General features: G+C 39.1%; 1 protein-coding gene across 2 annotated transcripts in view; it reads right to left on the minus strand.

Annotated features, from left to right (window-relative positions):
- Window positions 1-497: 497 nt before the first annotated feature.
- The window catches only part of gckr (glucokinase (hexokinase 4) regulator), a 28,668-nt gene continuing 9,609 nt past the window's right edge, over window positions 498-19,556 (minus strand). Inside the window, exons 2-20 of one of the 2 annotated variants that reach the window (XM_088074159.1) lie at window positions 10,704-10,830; window positions 10,344-10,493; window positions 10,189-10,257; window positions 10,041-10,109; window positions 9,070-9,143; window positions 8,460-8,526; window positions 8,315-8,368; window positions 8,113-8,207; window positions 7,868-7,973; window positions 7,595-7,713; window positions 6,177-6,275; window positions 5,653-5,750; window positions 5,411-5,478; window positions 3,086-3,182; window positions 2,900-3,009; window positions 2,737-2,814; window positions 2,289-2,429; window positions 1,670-1,804; window positions 498-1,595 (exon numbers count right to left, since the gene is read on the minus strand). In XM_088074159.1, coding sequence (XP_087930285.1) covers window positions 1,482-1,595; window positions 1,670-1,804; window positions 2,289-2,429; window positions 2,737-2,814; window positions 2,900-3,009; window positions 3,086-3,182; window positions 5,411-5,478; window positions 5,653-5,750; window positions 6,177-6,275; window positions 7,595-7,713; window positions 7,868-7,973; window positions 8,113-8,207; window positions 8,315-8,368; window positions 8,460-8,526; window positions 9,070-9,143; window positions 10,041-10,109; window positions 10,189-10,257; window positions 10,344-10,493; window positions 10,704-10,745 — 1,785 coding nt within the window. In that variant the 5' untranslated portion in view covers window positions 10,746-10,830 and the 3' untranslated portion in view covers window positions 498-1,481. Of the gene's footprint in view, window positions 1,596-1,669; window positions 1,805-2,288; window positions 2,433-2,736; window positions 2,815-2,899; window positions 3,010-3,085; window positions 3,183-5,410; window positions 5,479-5,652; window positions 5,751-6,176; window positions 6,276-7,594; window positions 7,714-7,867; window positions 7,974-8,112; window positions 8,208-8,314; window positions 8,369-8,459; window positions 8,527-9,069; window positions 9,144-10,040; window positions 10,110-10,188; window positions 10,258-10,343; window positions 10,494-10,703; window positions 10,831-19,556 lie in introns of both variants that reach the window. The other variant, XM_088074158.1, reaches the window with a different exon arrangement.

Here is a 19,556-nt window from a genome sequence, read left to right on the forward strand (position 1 = left end):
TGCTCTGTGCTCTTGTTCCCCACTGGCTGTGCTCCAAAGGTGTTTCCAAAGCCGCTCAGCTGCTCTCAAGATACACACACGTCACGCTAATCCGCTACCTGTGTGTGTTGAGCCACAGAGGGATTGAGGTTGATCACATGGACCGATACAGCAGAGCCTGTGCCTGCAGAAAACTCTTATAGCGCACAGGGGTAAAAATGTCCATGACACACCAAACATCACCCCAGTGTCAATTATAGCCTTTTTTAAGGGACTGCACTTTATTAATCAGAGGAGCATTGTGGCTGGGGTGTGACTTTGTTAGGTGGGGAAAGTGCATCAAGCTCCCTGTGTCGTAAAAGATATTCACACCAAATGTAGGTCGTACTGAAAAGGCTTCCTAGTGTGATTTAAGACTTTTTAAGACTTTTTTTAATGCCACTTGGAATGAAATTTACAACCAATTTTTACAGAATCCAGTACTGATGGTAAATAAAAAAATTATCAATGTCAATTACTTACAGTTGGAGGAAATTTTATTTAATGTTTTAGATATTTATTGTAACATGACTCTTTGGTGATGTTAATGCAAGAGGCATTTGGTAAATTATTAGCATTATTTTTAAGTTACCCATTATTTTGAGCATTTGCAATGCTTTGTCAGAAAAAAAGATTTTAAAAAATCCAGATCCAAAGTATAAGCGTTTTTAAGACTTTTGAAAAGGTTATTTAAGACATTTTAATGCCAATTAACGACTTTCAAGACTTTTTAAAAATATGTGGCAACCCTGATTGGAGCAAATAGATCAAGCAAATAGCACAGACGTTAAAGTCACCACCAAAAAACAAAACAAAACAAACAAAAAACAGCAAATTTCTTAAGCAAAATGTAAATCCTGCTTTAAAATGATCAATTAAAAAACCCTAGGAAGTTTGAAAATTCTGCAGTAATTTCTGTTTTTATGGTGTGATTATGGCAATTTTTAAAGAAAACATGCCTTTCAAGCCTGCCGCGGGATTTGGGGGTTAACCGGTATCTAAAATAAACACAAAATACAGCCATTTAAAGATTTTAGTCTCTCCCCTAAGCCAAAATAAAAAACACAAGTCCCTTTTTAGTGCTTAAAAAATCATTTGACATGTTTTGCACATTTGTCTTCCCCATCATCAATAACAGTCCCTGACATCATCCAGTTATGCAATTAAGAAATTATCACATAATACATCAGGAAAACATTTTTTTTGTGCAAGCCAATCATGCAAAAGGGCATTAAATTGAATTATATTTTGAAGATTTTAGTGCTCAGAGGATATTCTAAACCTACATTTTTAAAACCACTTATTTCAAAACACGATCTGGTGGAAAAAAAGTACAAATTAATTGTACACTTAGTGTTACAACATGGTTTGCTAAGTTAAGGCTTCCAGGTGCAGGTGACTATTAAATTCATGAGTATAATGTAAGTGTGAAGGGATTTGACGATGACATCATGCAATGTTAGTTATAACAGGCACGCTTCCACAGCCTCCCTTACAATTGGCCGTTGCTCCAAATGAGTCTCCGCCTCCGTGAGAGAGCAACCAGTCAGCAAACAGACCAAAGCCAGAGGGACCACCTGCACACAGAGAGGAAATATAACATCCGTACATACATTCCTCCAGTGCTGTATGCACCAAACTGCCTCCTCACCTTGGTCCTGTTTCTAGCAGTGAGTGTGTGTGTGGTGATGTCAAACGATGTAATGTCCACTGTCAGTTTGTCCACACAGTACACGGCCTTCAGGAGAGCCTCCTCACACTGGGACTCAGGACAACCAGACAGCTTCTGGAAGGAGAAGCTTCCATTTAGCTCCAAAATCTTTCAGTGTGAATCAGCTGCTTTTTCTCTCTGGGATGACTTGCTCATTTGTTGGGAATTTGCACCACTAAAGAACAACATCAACTGAGATAGGTCCTGCATTATTACATAATCTTGTCTTGTTGAGGGATCCTCCATTAAAATCCAGCTCTGTAACTCTAATTTTTTAAGTTTATTTAGGAAAACACATCATCAGGACTGGCGGCAGCAGACAAATCTGCTATTACTCTGAACCGAATATTAGGCCAACAGAGGAACATTTTCTCAATTATATTAGATTTCTTTAGGGAATAGCTTGGTAGGATAAAAACATTAGCATTTATTTTATCTTAAAAAAACTTAACTTAAACTGATATCTACTGTATCACATGTAATGTGCACTGCATTAGCTGAGCCTAAAAGCAAACTTCCTTGGTGGTTTATGTCCCATTAAGGGTGTACGTTTATATACCTGGAGTAGACGTGTGGCTCTGCGGTAGAGTTTGCTGTTGGTGACCTGCAAGTCGATCATGTAGTTGTGGTAAATCTTCCCCTTTAAGACGTGAGCTCCGGTGCTCACAGCATTCAGCAGCAGCTTAGTGGACAGCTCCCACTGCTGAGAGAGAGGCAGAATTGATTTTCTGCTCCCTGCATTTACATAAGCTGGACTGAAAGGAAGCAATGCAAACAGAAAAAAATAACCTGCCAACGAAAATAAGACCTACAGAACACGAGGAATAAGAAAAAGTGAAAATCAATAAAGACTGAATTTGTTTTACGGCCCTGCAAAATGCTCTGTTGAGGGAGGGTGGGAGACAAAGAGAACGGGATTAAATGAGGCAAAACAGTTATTTATCATACTCCAGTGAGCCGCTGAGTCAATGCATATGTCCGTGTGTGTGTGTGTGTGTGTACTGTACCATGTGTAGTAAACTCTCTGAAGCAGGCGATTGCCAAGTGATTTTTAGTGAGGACAAACACAGCTTGCTGATGTTATCCTAAGAAAAAACAGAAACAAAAAACAATGCAGATGAGATAGACAGATAAATGGACAGACAGACAGATAGAGACAAAGACAGATACTTGTTGTGCAGCAGCTTCAGCGTCTCCATCAGCACAGTGATAAACAGCATGCAGGTTGGACATCTTCTCTCTCACTCTGCGGGCCAGCCTCGCCACTTCACCGACATCGTCTGTGGAGTGAAGCTGTTCAGACAAACGCAGATTTGATCTGTAATCCAAACATGAAAAAAAAAATTGTTGTCCCACCAGACTGTGTGTAGATAAGAAGAACGACATCCCGGGCATTAAGAGAGGGCAGAACTTGATGTAAAAAATCCTCATGTGCGATGCAAAAGTCAGGACCCTAAAAGGAAAAACACATGTACACCTTAAAGAATCCACCGTGTATTTTTGTACTGTAGTTTTATGTGTGTTAAAATACAAACTTGATCTTTGATGCTTCTTCAGTCATATTTAATGTTATCAAGATATTTTAATGGGATTTTAAAATTATAATTCTCAAGATTGACATCATATCAAACCCAATATTTTTATATATTTTATGGCTGGCATCACTTGGTACTATGATATATTGTATTTTGCATTGTTGGTGGCGGAGTCCACCATTCCTGTGCTGAATTCAAGTGGTGCACTCAACAGATTTGCGGGAATTACACAAGCACATACAGACTGAAATCTGGGACGTGTATTATTAACAAGTCAAATATTTGATGGGTTTTTTTACTGCATAAAGCAGAATTCTGACAATCCATTTTCTAACTGATCTTAAAAGTGTCTTCTCTCCTGTGTTTAGAACTAAAGTAGATGTGAGGGGAAAAAAGGCTTTGCCAAGATAATCTTTCCTCGAAAAAACAAAATCAAATGAAATGTGGAAAAAAAAAGTTTTGCAAGCATCATTTTTCTCAGTTGGTGTTTTTTTTCACCTGTGAAAACAGGTGTAAAAAAGATTTGGCAGGGTCTTTTTTGGTCAGGATAATTATTCTTTTTCTGTTTATCAGGACAGATTAAAACACATAACTTGCCAAAAGAATGACGGCAATTTTGTAATGCTACATAACTTTCAAACACATATATAATATATGTACATTGTATTTAGAGTGCACAAAAAAATTAAAAGTCACCTGGAAGAAAACATGAATGCTTTTTGTCAGTCTGCGGTGAACGAGACGAAATGAGTGTCACAAAAACAAACATTTTAAAAATTACCTGCCAAAACTTTTTTCTTACCTGCTTTGACATATGCCAAAAAAAGAAGGTGAGAAAAATGATCCTGGCAGAAAAAAAGCATCTGGCAAAACTTTTATTACCCACCTGTTTCACAGATGGAAAAGGGAAAATAAGGAATTTAGACAGAATATCCTGGAAAACCCTTTTTTTAAATTACCTTTTCTTAAGTCATAAACACAGGAGAGAAAACTAATGAGAGCTTACATTAAAAAATTGATCACTTGAATTTTTTTCCCCTCATTTGCTTCTCGGGGCTTCGGCAATAAATAGCACCAAAGTTAAGTAGTAGCTCATGACTGAATAGAGACCAACCAGCAGTGTAATAAAACGTCTAAAGCAGATTAATTGAAAACAGACATCCAGTCCTACTGGGTTTCATAAAGCAGGTACACGAGGATGTATTTCACAGTAATCCTACTCCGGGTTAATCTACAAGTCAGATACAGCTGAGACACATGAGTCATTACATGCTGCTAAATAACAGCTAGATTTCATTTTAATTGGATTTTAGACATTTTAATACTTGGTAATGCCTTGTAAGGATTTGTAAGACATGTTTAAGACTCATAAAGACAACCCGGAACAGAAATCTCCATGTTTGGAGTCAACTAGAACAGACAGCATAACTACAGTTGAGAAAAAATGTGAACTCTCTCATATAGTGACAGTTTTTAATCATTAAGTGCAGCGATTTCCAGCTGGTCCAGCCACTGGGTCCAGATTTCTCCTTCGTCACTGCCTTAGGGTTTGCACATAAGAGAAATGACCACATATTCACATTTATTTCAAACTGTCAATTGAGGGCTTAAAACTGAATGAAATAAAACATATTGCAAATATAAAGTGCAATTAGTTAAAACCAGTTGCATTTCTAGGATTTGAGGATATTAGGGGCTTAGTCCTGTTCAAATTTTTGGCTTTTTTTTTTCTAAAAGTCTTTTGGCTGTTTTTTGTTGTTGTAAGGTTTTTTTCTTAAATATGTGGGATTTTTTTTCATCAAAACTCTTTTGGCAATTATTTTATTTTCTCTAAAAAAGTTCTGGTAATTTTCAAAAATGTTTGTCGAACTTCTTTCTCTTACAAAAATGTTGTTGATAAAAAATAAAAACAAAAAAACTCCTCTCTCAGTCTTCAGCAGGAAACATCAAAATAAAAGTTCTGAGCTCATGGGTCATTTGTGGTCCATTCAGAGTGGACCTGCAACCAGCCAGCTGGGAACCACTGCCATCGTGAATTGTGTCAGATTGGAGCTTTTGTTCTGTATTTGCAATAACTATTTCTTCATTCATTCTATTATGTTCCTCTTTTGTTCAAACAGATGTTGCATTGTTTCGCTGTACATACCAGCGGGCCCTCATTGTTGTTCAGCTCTCTGTATCCTCCACTGATGAAGCCTCGAACATCTTCGTAGTCTCTCACACACACACACACACACACACACACACACAAAGGATAAACTGTATATCATGCAAATGTAAAAATAAATCTGGTAAAATGCGCCTTGTATGATTAACCACAGATTGTTTCAATCACACAGAAAAGGTGTTCAACAGTTGCAAATGCAGCTGTGTTGTTTTGCTGCTCACCTGCTCCAAAAGTGGGTATACACTCGCTGGCGTCAATGAGACCCAGCGTACCCAGGGAGCCCCAGCCCAGGTAACACACACGCCCACCACACCGCAGACTGAAACACAGAGTAGCACATCAAATCAACAGAAAGCGTTTCCATCTGCATCACCTTACACATTTTAGATGTTTTTTATAGGGCTGTCTGTTTTATGAAGAGGAAAGTCTCATATTGCATCTGTGTGGGCTGCCAGGATTGTAGATCAGTTTTCTCTGCCGCTGGAGGATTTAGAAACATCTAATCCACCATGAAAAATGTCATTATTGTGGGTTTGTATGGAGAGACTGCCATGCATTTCCACCTTGTAACAAATAAAATTCACTGTCTTTCTGAGCCCTTTCTTATATCAGAGTTTTTGTGAAATACTGAATGAAACGCAGGCACCTACGAAGCCAAGATGCTGCTCTGAATCAGAAAGAGTGTGTTTGCCTTGTTAAATCAAAGCCAAGGTCACAGTGAGAGGTGTAAAACAGGATGTTCCACCTGTGTCCAGCTGCCTCCAGCAGAGCACTGATCCCCTCCGTCTGAGCGTAAGTGATATCCAGAGTTTTCTCGTATGCTCTCATGTGCTGCAGCATGCTCCTGTGGAGAGAAATACAAAGCTGCTGTACATTCAGGTGCAAATGTATGCAAATGTGTATGCAATGTGTTTGTTGTAATGTTATAATCTAATGTGTTGTGTTTCTTTCTTTCAATAAATGTACATATACTCATGCTGTCCAATCATGCACAATCCGGTAAATAGCAATTAAAAATGGCAGAATTTCTTTTCTGCGACAACCTCTAGAGGTCAGTAATGCACAATGGAAACACAATTAAAAATTGGAGAAAAAAAGGGACACTTAAAGAAATAGCATGTGTGGTTTTAAGAATGTTACGGTGTGCTGTACAGTCACGAGTGACCGCTGGTTTAGTCATGAAGTTTAGTTCAGCAAGAAATTTACAAAAACAAAACAATGTGTTTATTTTTTCTCCAAAACCTGAACCCACGACTTTTCATGTGCTGACCCTTTTCACGAGTATTTAACCTTTGAACACAGAGCAATTTACCCTGATTTTCTTTCAGAAACAAGGGTAATGAGCAACTTGGTAGGAAATTGCAAGAAATTAGTAGATTTAGAAAATTATTTAAAAAAGCTTGCAAAATTGTCTGGGGGAAAAAAAGAGTAAAAAACTATACTCATAGTTATAATCATTGAATATTTAAAATTAGTCATTTGTAGTGTTGCAATATGTATGTATACCATGCTGTATTTTTTGTTTTGTTAGTGTTATTATTATTATTTCATCTCATATAGTGTTTGTGACGTTTTCTGTCTTTTCTACATCTAATTTTAGTTTTTTTATTTTAATAATTTTAAGCATTTGTTACAGGTCATTTCAGTGTTTGTTTGTTTTTTCATTTATTTTTCTTTTTTCTCTTGTCCAGGTAATGTTCAATAATTTTTGGGTCATTTCTTCTTTCCTTGCACACGTTTTTGAAAGAAATCAGGATTCAATGGGTTAATTACTCCTTTACCTATAGAGCATGGAGACTGAAAATGAAGCAATGTACATGCAGCCACATGTGACTTCTTCTGCAACCTTATCACTAACGGCATTCACTCAAGTATGTGATCAGATATTGCAAAATGCGCCCTTACTAATGTGAAAAGCATGTACAGGACGCTGCGTACTGTTTTTTCAGTTGGTTGCTGGAGAGAATCAGCTGTCAACACCAAGAAGCACTTAGGAAACTGCACTTGTACCTCAGGGTGCAAAATTTGAGACTGGAGGAACGATGGTGTTGCACAAGACGGAGTCTCGATGTGTGAATAAATACATCACAAATATATTCATGTAACGCGAGATGGAGCTTGAGTTAATTTAACAAGCTCTTCAGGGTTTTTCACCATGCTTACTTGTAAGTGATGGGTGTGTTTGTAAAGGTGGCAGCGTGAGCAGCGGACAGGACGACCTCCAGCAGAATCTTAGTGGCACTGCCTCCTTTCATCCTGGACGAGCCGCTGATGGCTTCTGGCTGAGCACACACACACACACACACACACACACACACACACACACACACACACACACACACACACACACACACACACAGTCAGTGTAGTCACAAAGTAGAGACACGCTGCTTTCCTGAGTCGAACAAGAGGATGAGTACAAATAAAGGTTCTTACTCCAACTGCTGGGTTGATGAGGAACGCTTTTTGACTTTTGGAAAGCTCCTGCATCCTTTGCACCACACTGCGGAAAGTGAACGTGCAGCCTGGAATGGGCTCATCCCTAAAAACATGACCATTTTGGTGTGTAAAATGAACTTTATCATATGAAAATTGACATGTTAAAGCAAATTAACCCTAATTCAACGACCTTTTCATTATATAATATTAATGAAATACGAGTGAGGTTCCTGTACACATACCTGGCCTGATGTGGAGGATTGAAGCCAACCAGTACAGGAGTGTAGACCTCCGGGTGCTGCAGGCAAAAGTCTAGCTGACCTGCAACAAACGGAGCCTATACAAGGCAGAAATTAACTGTACACAAACAAGCTTTAGGTATCTGCAAGTTTGCAAAATAAATCAACACCCTGCCAAATTCAGATTCTGACCAATTTGACTCACAGATAAGCCGCAGGAAATACCAATGAACAAGACCCGCTTTTTCCCCTCACACACCTGCAAGGAGCCAGAAACACACAGTGTTCAAATGCTTTAAAAAAGCACATTTACACTTTCTCACACACACTCTTTTCACCACGTCCCTTACCTTCTTCAAACTGAGCATGCCCAGTTTAGGATCATCTTCAGGAGCTTCTTGGGAGGAGAGCAGAGCTCTGAGGAAAAAAGGTATTTAATTAGCAAGTAACGTATGGTGGCTAATGTTAGCAAATGTTAACTTTAGACATATGTCTGTGTATCACTGATCTTACTGATGAGTTGCTGACTTGCCCCTACTTGTGCTCCTGTTACACAGAGATAAAAACATGCTAAAGTCAGCAAACTGACTCAGTAATGTCACTTACACAGCAAAGTCTGTCTAAAGTTTGCTTGCTTAAATAAGGTAACATTACCTGAACAAGCTTAAGTCAAATGAGTTTTATTGCTTAGAAATTCTTAGGTCGTTTTTAAGTAGACGTTTGTTTTATTTCTTCTCTCTAATGTTACATACTCTCACTTAAACTAAGTTTGAAGCACTTTTCTCAAACAGAAGCAACTACACTCAACACAACTTCACCATGAGACTTCTCATCTAAAGACGAGGCGTTTTATTGCAAAAAAAAAGAACATATCTGTATTTCACAATATAAACTTTACTTAATTTACTGCTGTCTGTGTAATTTGAGGGTAATAAAGTTCAAGTATGTAACAAAACATACCTGTCTCCCCCTGCAATGATGTACGAGTAGACCGAACTCTGGTCCAGTTCCCTCAGTGCTCTGTTGAAAGCTGACTAACAATACACACAAACAACACACAACACGTGACGTAATTGTAAAAGAAGTGAGATTTGATCAGCTGATTTCATAAAAACAGCTAAAGGAGTAACTGGATATGAAACAGTCTTAATTTAATATTAATGCCTCTAGAGATTGGGATATACCGAGCCATCTTTGGAGGATAAGCTTCCGTACATGGATGTATTAGGACACTTGGATACAAGGTGGGGCCCTGTTCATCCCTATGAAGTTGGTCATTAATGCATGAAGCCAAAAAAGCTCTATTTCTGTAGTTTGACATAACCTGGACCTTCCGCATTATGGGGCCCACAGAGCAGGCGCACTGGAGACTCATGGCGACCAAGCAGCTAACTTCCACTGGCTTTAGAGCGGACATCTGGTTAAGCACTCTGCTAACTTTAATGGGGATAAAATGATTTAGTCTTACAGCTCTTCTAGACTTGACCAAATGGATCAAATACCAACGGAGTTCTGACACTAATAACAAATCATCCACTGATTTATAGACTTTTCATTCACTATTTAAGTCTATGGTTGAAGTCTTTTTGGGTCCCATGGCATCACGTGACCGCTTTTGGCAACTATGTAAATTTGCTTCAAACCCAGGGCTGTTCCCAGGGGCTTGCTTCTGTAGCTTTATGACCTTTACGACAGTAGACAGTGGTGCTCATGGAAATACAGTCTCCAGTCTGGGGAATACCACCAAAATCATAACAAAAAACATGCTCATTGCAGTTGCTTTAAGTAACATTCTCCTAACATTACTGTCTTGATCTGTATAGCTTTACAATATCAGTTTCCATTCTTCAACATTCTCGAAACAAACAGTTTGCTTCCTTATTCCTGATGTGCAGTGGGGAAAATCAATCACATTTCAGGGCAGCTTTTACCGAGATGAGGAAAGCCAGTCGACCAGAAGTCCCACAACCACTCAGCACAACGAGGCTGTCCCGAGGATCCTGTTAAAGAAGCAGAAGACTGGCTTTAGCAACACGCCTCACTGACCCACAGAAACACCCACAGAAGCAAAGTAGATACCTTAAGAATGAGCTCGACGTCCTGAGCAACCTCCATCAGTGTTTCCACAACTTGTTCACTCAACAGCCTCTAAAAATTGAAATGAAAAATTAAAAAAAAAAAATCTAAATAAAGGTTTTTTCAGTGGCTACTTGTTGTTTATGAATTAGCGGTACCTGATAGGTCGCTCCAGTCTCTTCCTGAAACATCTGGGCGTCACAGGCCTGTAGCATCCTCACAATACGATTGGCCGAAGCTCGGTCGATATCAAGCGTCAGGGGGTTGGACTTCTCTGAAACAGGAAGTGACGGCTCATAATCTGGGGACTAAGAAACATAAAATATTAGTATAATTTAATGCATTTCCTGCATCATCATTTTTAAAAATACTGTCTTTTTTGGCACTTTTAATGTCATTTTCTTGTTTGTTTATTTTTTGTAACATTCTTTTTTGTGGTTTTTTTTGTTCATTACCTTCCTTCAAAGTTTTTGAAAGAAATCAAGTCAATTTGCACAGGTTTCAAAGGGTTAACTTACCTCCCATTCGTGCAAAGTGGAGAAACAGTCTGAGCCTGCCATAATGCATGAGTCTGTCCTTTTCTGCCAAAAGCTTTTTGTCACAAGAAATGTCCCTCTGTGTAGCCCGTGTCCTTTTTGTCAGTCACTGGGATTTAAAATGAAAACCACAAAGCGCTCAGCTCTATCTGTAGTGACAAAGTTCACTTAAGGACCTTTGAGACTGAGGAGTGAAAGGAACGAAAGTATGGATTTCTCTGTCGCACACCAACACAAAGGCCCAGAACATTTGTGGATGAATGGCAGCAGTCATTCTTGTAAGTATATAATGGGGAAACGAGGGAAAAATAAACTGCAGTCACTAAGAATGAACCACAAACTCTTATTCAGGTGATGTTTGCATTTTCCAACTATATGTTTGCGGACCCATAATTCCAGACGGTGACGGCAGGTCAAGGCAGTGCCCAAATCTATGGACATAATCATTTTAAATGTTGGTTTCGCTTTGGGAAAGCATGTTATTTTTTCAGAATAACAGGAGAGATGTTTAAGTATATATAATACAGTTTAAATTTGACAAGTCTGAAAAGGGATTTTTGAGAGAGACCTGGTTAAATAGGGTCTACACCGTAAAATGCAGTGAAATTCCCTCTTTTTTTTTTTTTTGCATTTTACAAATAAAATAGAGGTTTCACAAATCTGAAATCATGTTTTTTAATATTATTTCACCTCTACGGGATAACCTCTTCCAGATTTGACAAGTCTAAGTATGGTCTTTTGTGGGCTACATGCAGATAAAACTGTGATTTTCTTTTAATAATATTTTTTAAAATTTTCACAAAGAAAATTCGGGTTTCACAAATCTGAAACTATGCTTTTCAGTAATATGTGCCTGGGATAATGTCGTCACAAATTGATAAGTCTAAGTTAAGTCGTTTTTGAAAGCGACCTGGTCAAATGTAGTCTATACATATGAAAAAAGCAGTGAAATCTCCCTGCTTTTTGCATTTTCACGTGTAAAATAAAGGTTGTACACATCTGAAACAGTGTTTTTGTCAACCTTTAGCCTCTCTGGGATAATCTACTTCAGTAGTGTTTAGAAGTTTTGATGTCGACCTAGTTCAGTGTGGTCTACGTGTGAAGTAAGCAGTTAAATCTCCTATTTTTGCATTTTGACATATACATTGAGGGTTCACAGATTTGAAAGTGGCTTTCAGACAGCACTGAGGCTTTACCAAAAATATTCAACATTCTTTCACCACCAACTGAATGCTCGGCATGCAACAGATTCGAAAAAACATCATCCCAGATCTGAGCTCTGAGACTGTTGGCCCGCAATAAATAAAAACGTCTACCAGTGCAATTTGCTCCATCGTTCTCAAACATGCTTCTCGGCCCTGCAGTGTACAAAAGATCCAACTGATTCTCAGCAGTGTGAAAATATTTACACCCCAGCAGATTGTGGAGTCTATTACATTTCGGTGCTTTCAGAGTCAAACTGTTTGCTGCAGTGTGCCTTACTCCTCCAAACTCCCACTACTGTCTGTCATAACTGCCGACTAATTGCTGTCAGTGACACAGCGGCGAGGACATTTTTCATGTTACATCAACAAAGCAAAGACTAATATTATTTCTCCTCACACTTTAAATATATAACTCCTACTGTCAGCTCTTTTTTAATACACAAAATGAATAACATGTACAGTAAAGGCCTGAGACAGAGTGATGCATGTGTACTACTCACTGGCTCACGCTGATTATTAATGACATCAGACATCTGAAGCACAGTTTGGTGTTAACCTCTCTGAGTCAGTCCAACACCAGAGCTGTGCATAGGGCTGTGTGATAAGCCACGATGAAGAAGCGCCTCCGTAACAGAAGTGTCATAATTGAAGGCTTTTCAAAGTAAAACGTGAATACTCTGCCAATATCAGAAGAAATAAGACATAATTAAATAGTCATGGACCTTATTTCAGGTATTTAAACCAAAGTCAAATCCATTTTCAGGTGAGGGAACTCAGAGTTCACTGGTAAATCAGGACCAACTCTTCAATTAACCTGAGTGATAATCCTTATTCACCACAGAAGCAGAAACAGATGGCGAAGAGTCGGCTGCCCTGAATACCATTTTTTGAGCTTTGAAGCTTCAGTGATAATTATTTACGTGAAACGACAAGGGGGAGGATAGTAAGAACACTAATCAACCACTTAAACCTGACTCAGTTTTGGAAGAGCTTCAAGAGAAAGAGTGAGGGGAAAAAAAGGTGGAAGGTGGACTATTGCATGCAATATTCCTGTGAGTAATTATTAGAATGCTGTGTGATGGGTCACATCACTAGATGCAAGCACTTCACCACAGTTGCCAACTGTGAAAAGCTGCCCCCAATTGGTGCGCCTAATTTTTCTCATGACCCTTCCTCATACAACAGCCATATTAGTAGCTAGAAGCAGGGGTTAGGAGTGCACTAAAGACACTGGACTCATTCTTTACTCACATTAGCCACCTCATTTCAATTTTCTCCAAGATTTTAAAAATAAAACAATCAAAAAAATAAGCGTTCAAATACTGAAATAGATGTTGATTCCCATGACAATGACAATGCACCGTCAGAAGAGAGAAACCATGCAAATGTACAGGTCCTCCCAGAAAATTTGGAAAGTTCATGCATATTGGTTGTTTTTGCAATGACAACAATAAACCCCATTAAACCTCTCATATATGCACTTCACAGAGCATTGCTGCCCAAAAAACCCTAAGTGTGGTCTCTTCCAGTTACAATAAGTACCTGTCATGCATACATTAGATGTGACTATCAGCACAATAAAAAGGAGCATACCAGAAACAAAACAAAGAGAAAAAGGGGAGGGGGGGGTATACATCAGGGTTAGGGGGCCTCAATGGGATTCTTTGGCCGAGGTCCACCCAGAGTCGAGGATCGCCCCTGAGAGGCAATGCATGTTTGCAGCACAAAAACAGCCATGCAGTACATTCAGAGTCCTTGTTTTGCAGAAATCTAACAATTCATTTAAAATGCAAACATCTGCCTTCAACAAGCCCGCCGCTCAGAATCAGTGTCTGTGACGGCTCTGCAAGATGTGTTTTACTCAAACTGAAAGCTCCGTCCTCACTGAATGATGCAGCAGCACTCTGACCAACAAATGATAATGTCTGAATTCAATTATTTTTTAAAGCTGAGGAGCTCAAATACAAAAAGTCTTGCTTTCCTCAAGCTTATTGTTTTTTTTGTTTGTTTTTAATAGTGATTAGCTTGTCCTCTCTGCCTCTCCATAACTTTGTTTAGGTTCCTTTAAAATACAAGCAGTTCAACCTGTGTTCATTGTAGTGCTTCATAAATAATAAATACTGCTTGACTCGAGTGGACCTTTGTGTTCCTCGTGTCTCGGCTCAGTCAAGCCTGCTGCAGCGCTGCTCTGCACATTGACCTTGGCACCAAACCATGAAAGGTCCTTCGATTCAGAGCAAGCCGCAGCACCTTCTTCCCATCCTGCTTCAGTCTCAGCATCATTCTTAATTCTTGACAAATCGGCCCCCAAAGGAGCGAGAAAGTCATCTACACTGAAGTGGTTCTTCTTGTAATCAGTCATAAAACCCTGTAATGGAAAATGGCTCGTTCAGGGCGCAGAGGGAAAAGAGAATATCTTTGTCACAAACTGCAAAAGCTTTGCGGTAGTTCTCTGACAATGTCACCAAGTCAACCTTAAACTTGTTTGATTCTGCGGAGACGGTCGGCCACATTGAAAGTCACCGACATCTCTTTACTTTTTGCTCAGTGCTATCTGCATTCATGTGCCTACATATGAACCCCCAAACACCCCAGAGACCCAAATTCATATAAGCTCTAACAGCATAAAAGTAGATTTCTTACACTGCCAAAGCTTTAAATAGTGACACATCCATTTCCAATGAAAGAAAGGTATAAAAGTACCTCTGTGAGCTTAATAAAATGAACATGGAATGACATGATATGCCTATATCATTTGTTTTTTTTGAGCTTCAGTCTGTTAGCGTCCCTCAGGTTTTGGTATGGATGTTCACATATTCTGCTGCACAAAATGTATTTTTTATTCTCTTCTTCGTGAACCAATAAGCTGAAGATAAATGATAAAGATTAAATTTGTCCCACCATAGCAGGTGCAGTTCATTATGTCAGTTAAAACAGTCTGGTTTAAGGTCTGGTCAGCCAAATTAATTGAAGTGTGGGTGTGCAGGGTGTTATATTTAATATGTACCACCATGGAGAAGGATGAGGTACTGCAAGTGTCAGGGCTCAGCCCAGTCGCTAGAGGAAAATCTTGGCATTGTATGTTTCTGCAAACCACAAATATGTCAAAGTAAAGGGATGTTGTGTATGAGTTGACAAGTGCATGAGATTAGCCCTTCTGTTGTCTCTCTGACGTGAGCTAACTCATCATAGGGAGGTGAAAGGGGATGGTTAATGATATAACACTAAGGCAAGAAACCTGACCACTGTTTGAGACTAACAAATAACAATATTGGTTGTTTTTTAGGGAGTTCTTGCTGTGATTCCAACTACTTTTTGCCATAAAAAGAGGAAAGTGCCACAAAAAGCAGTTGTTGTTGTTTATCGATACAATGCTGCATTTCCTGCTGGAATCGTGGTATGAAAAACATTTTTTTTTTACAAAGGCATTGCTGTGTTTTCTGCTAGGATAATGCCATGAAAGTTGGTTGTTTTTAACTGAGACACCACTGAGTTTCCTGCCCAGGTAGTGCCATAAAAGATGCTGTTTTTGACAGACATCTCTGCAATATCTGTTGGGATAATGGCATGAAAAGTGGTTGCTTTTAACTGAGACAGTGCTGTGTTTCCAGCCATGATATTGCCAAGAGAGTGGTTGTTTTTTTACCAAGTCATTGCTGCATTTCCTTTTGGGACGATGCCACAAAATGCAGTTGTTTTTCCTGCATTTCAACGCTGGATATTATGAAGGATAGCAGTTGTTTTTGTTACAGAGACATTGCTACGTTTCTTGCGGGGATAGTGCCACGAATTTTTTTTGTACCAAAACAGTGCTGCATTTCCAGACCAGACATGATCTCTTCCTCAGCATAATTAAGTGGGTTTTTTTTGTGCCTAAAGTGAACCACACATTAACCACAGTATTGTTGAGACATTAAGTTTTACCATAGCATAACGCAGAAATGCAATGTATCCGTCATTTGCAGAAACTTACACAGCCATCATTATTTCTGCAAAATGGGTAACAGCGGCGCTTCTGGAAAAACAGGCACCTAAATATTGGCAATCTCCAAAAAAAAACAAAAAACACACTGACTTCAAGTTTTGTGACATTTTTTACAAAGTGGGATTACCACTGGCTCTACATGCTTTCTCCACCACTGTAAGGCCTCATTTAAGGGTTGGAAGTAATCTGTGTCCTCCTCAGTTGTCCCCCTAACTGTGCTCACATAATCTTCAACTGTGGGGTCTCTATTCAGAGCCAAATACAGCTGCAGTTAACCTTGTGTTATTGTTGAATTTGCCCAACATTTGAGGCTTTTTGGTAGTTTTTTTTTTAAATAAACTGAATCTCCTCTGTAGTTAATTGCATGGCTCTTTCTCCACAATGCCTTGCTGCACATGGAGAAATGTCTGCATATTTGTGGTGTTCTTATCTCATCTTGTCCTCACAGTCATTCAGATTAAAACTCGTCCCTGATTCAAATCATCACAGAACAAGATTCTTCCTATCTTTTGAAGTTCACTGCTGATCCAAGAGCTGCTGCCACTGCCTGCTTTTGTCTCGAACAGCACGACAAATCATCAGCACACAGGAAGCATTTGATCTGGAGTCCCTCCGGCAGTTTTGCTAATTCATTCGGATAAATATTGTATAGTGGAGACTGCAGCTGCAACAAGAAAAGGTTTGGATTTTACTCCACTTACATCATTTTTGTACATCATTTGTGTCAAGTTTTCCCTCTGGTTTAGCCTATTTCGCATCATACTTGCAACAAAAACAGGAAAAAAGTTGACTTTGTTTGGATTTTTTGTGTTTTCCCAGGGCTCAAATGTGAAACCTTGACTTTAAGGACTTCATTATTTTTAATTCATGAAAAGCTGTTGTGAACAGTAGCATCAAACATCTCCCTGGTTTGCTGCCGACACTCCGCAGGTGCTCAGGTCATTTTTTTCCATGCATATTTTGAAAAAACTGGGAAAGGACTTTAGGATTTTTCTCTGATTTTAGGATGTTTTGCAGATTTTAGGAAATTTCTAGGATTTCCGCATATTTCTCTGATTTCAGGACCTTTCTTGGTTTTTAGGACATTTCTCAGATTTTAGGAGGTTTTCAAGGGTTTTAGGATATTTCTAGGATTACAAGACAACACTCAGTTTTTAGGACATTACTAGGATTTCAAGACATTCTTAGAATTTAGGATATTTCTAGCATTTTAGGATGTTCTCTGATTTTAGGACATTTCAAGGATTTCAAGAAATTTCTCGGATATAGGGACATTTCTAGGATTTCAGGACATTTCTCCAATTTAAGTACCTTTATTGGATTTCAGGATGTTTCTCAGATTTTAGGACATTTCTCAGATTTGAGGCCATTTTCAATGGTTTTGGGATGTTTTGAATTTAAGGACATTTCTAGGATTTTAGAACATTTCTAGGATTTCAGGATAATTCTTAGATTTTAGGACATTTCTAAGATTTTAAACTTTTCAAGGATTTCAAGACATTTCTTGGATTTTTGGATATTTATCAGATCTAAGGACATTTTCAAGGGTTTTAGGATGTTTCAAGGATTTTAGGACATTGGGGGCTTATCTAGGACATCTGTCGAGGGGTGCTGGGATGCTCCACTGGCACTTTTTTTATTTCACTGCACGTAAATCTTGTTTGTACATTATTAGTGTAAAGTCTTCCCTCTGGTATAACCTAGTTTTGCATTGGTGTAATCAGCCTTAAGTCCAAGTGTCAGGAGGGAAAAAGCCCACACTGAGCTGTAGCAGAATAACTCCAACGTTGATGTCACAAATTATTATTGTCTCAAACACAAACAGCCATACAACCACTGACTCCCTCCCTGTCCTTCAGCCGCACAGCCATGGTCGTCATGACAACAGAGGGGCTAATCTCCAGTGGACAGGAATAGGGAGAAAGTGCTTGTACAGAAACGTGCTTCTGAGAATGGTGAGCAAGTGTGTGTGCGATGAAGATATGCGGTGCATGCTAGCATATTCTGAGTGAGTGTACGTTTGGGAAAAAATAAATTAAGCATGTATGTGTGAGAGCGGGAGGGTGAGCTTGCACGTCTTGGTGATGTAGCCTGTGCGTGCATCCCACTTCAGTTTAATGACATTTCTGACTACATTTATGAGAGGACTCAGAACTGAAGCAGTGTGCCCCTTTTAGAAAATATATCTCTTTTACTCTCATTCCTTCACCTTTTAACGGTGGATGGCTATCAGCATTGCATTCAGACAGCCTACACAAGTATTTAAACCTTTGAAACCACAATTAAAAGGTTTAATTCTCTTAAAAAACAAGGGCAATAAGAAAATTGCAAAAAAAAGGTAAAAGGTAACAAGAAAACAACCTGTAAATTAATATTGAAACCAGGAGAAAGAGAAAATTATCCAAGAATAAAAGGGAAAAATGTCCAGAAAAATATTACAGTTCTTATATATAATTTTTTTTTTACCCTTTTTTCATGAAAAAAGGGTAAAAATTATTTGTTATTATTATTGTTTGTTTTGTAACTTTCATTTTTTTCCCCTCTAATTGCCAGATAAGTTTCTTGTAACTTTTTACAAATTTGTTGCCAATCTGTGAGTCTTTTTTTAAAGTAGCCCTGAAAGAAATCAAAGCAATTTGCTTGGGTTTCCAAGGGTTTATTTGTGTACTCAGTCCCTGTTTTAACATTTAGATCCATCTTTTTCCTGAATTTTCCCTGACCTTCATCACTCACAAAAAATCCTTATTTATCCCACCCTAAAGACTTTCTTCTCCTAAATCCACCAAAATGTTCCTTTGTATCATTCATTTCCTTCTTCAGCTCCTATCATCTTTCCTTCTCTCATCATCTATTTTGTGACTCCGTGCCTCATTGTGCTTTTCCCTCTTCAGTCTCAAAACGCATTCTTCCTGTCAAGCTTTTTCATCCTTTAAAACAGCTCTTTTGCTCCTTCTTCTCTCTCTCACACACACACAAGCACGCTCCTTTCATCCCTCCTCTAATTCCTAAATCCATCCCACTTTCTCGATCCGCCTTTCAGCTTCCCATCTCCCTCAGTTCCTCCTTTCTCTCTCTCTCTCTCTCTCTCTCTCTCACACACACACACACACACACACACACACACACACACATAGTGTTCATCCCACTTTCTCACATTCCTAAATCCTCGCCTCTCTATCTCCCGCTTGCCTAGCAGGGATCACACACACACACACACACACACACACACACACACACACACACACACAGTGCACACACATATGTTACGGCTGATTAGGCTGGCAGAGCCACAGGGCAGTGAGCCCACTGGAGGGAATGATGGAGGGATGGATGGAGAGTGTGACGGAGAAAGGGAGAGGTGGGAAGTGCAGAGAAAGCGATGGAGTGGGGGCCGTTGCTGAGAGAGGATGGATGGAGGAATGGATGATGGCTGATAGAGAGATGAATGTCACACGGTGGAAATCTAATTTTTACTCCCTCTGATGGAAAACCAGCTGATTTCATTGGAAAACAATCACGCTGTTCAAATACCGCAGTGATACTCGACTCGCTTTGCTTGGGGGCGACTTTTGTAAAATGACAGGACATCAGACACCAGTCCACCAGTCAGCAACCACATACATGTTTCTAGGATTTTAGGACATT

This window comes from Plectropomus leopardus, chromosome 24 (assembly GCF_026936395.1).
Source record: "Plectropomus leopardus strain MGB_pleo_1.0 chromosome 24, ASM2693639v1, whole genome shotgun sequence".
Lineage (NCBI taxonomy): Eukaryota > Metazoa > Chordata > Actinopteri > Perciformes > Serranidae > Plectropomus > Plectropomus leopardus.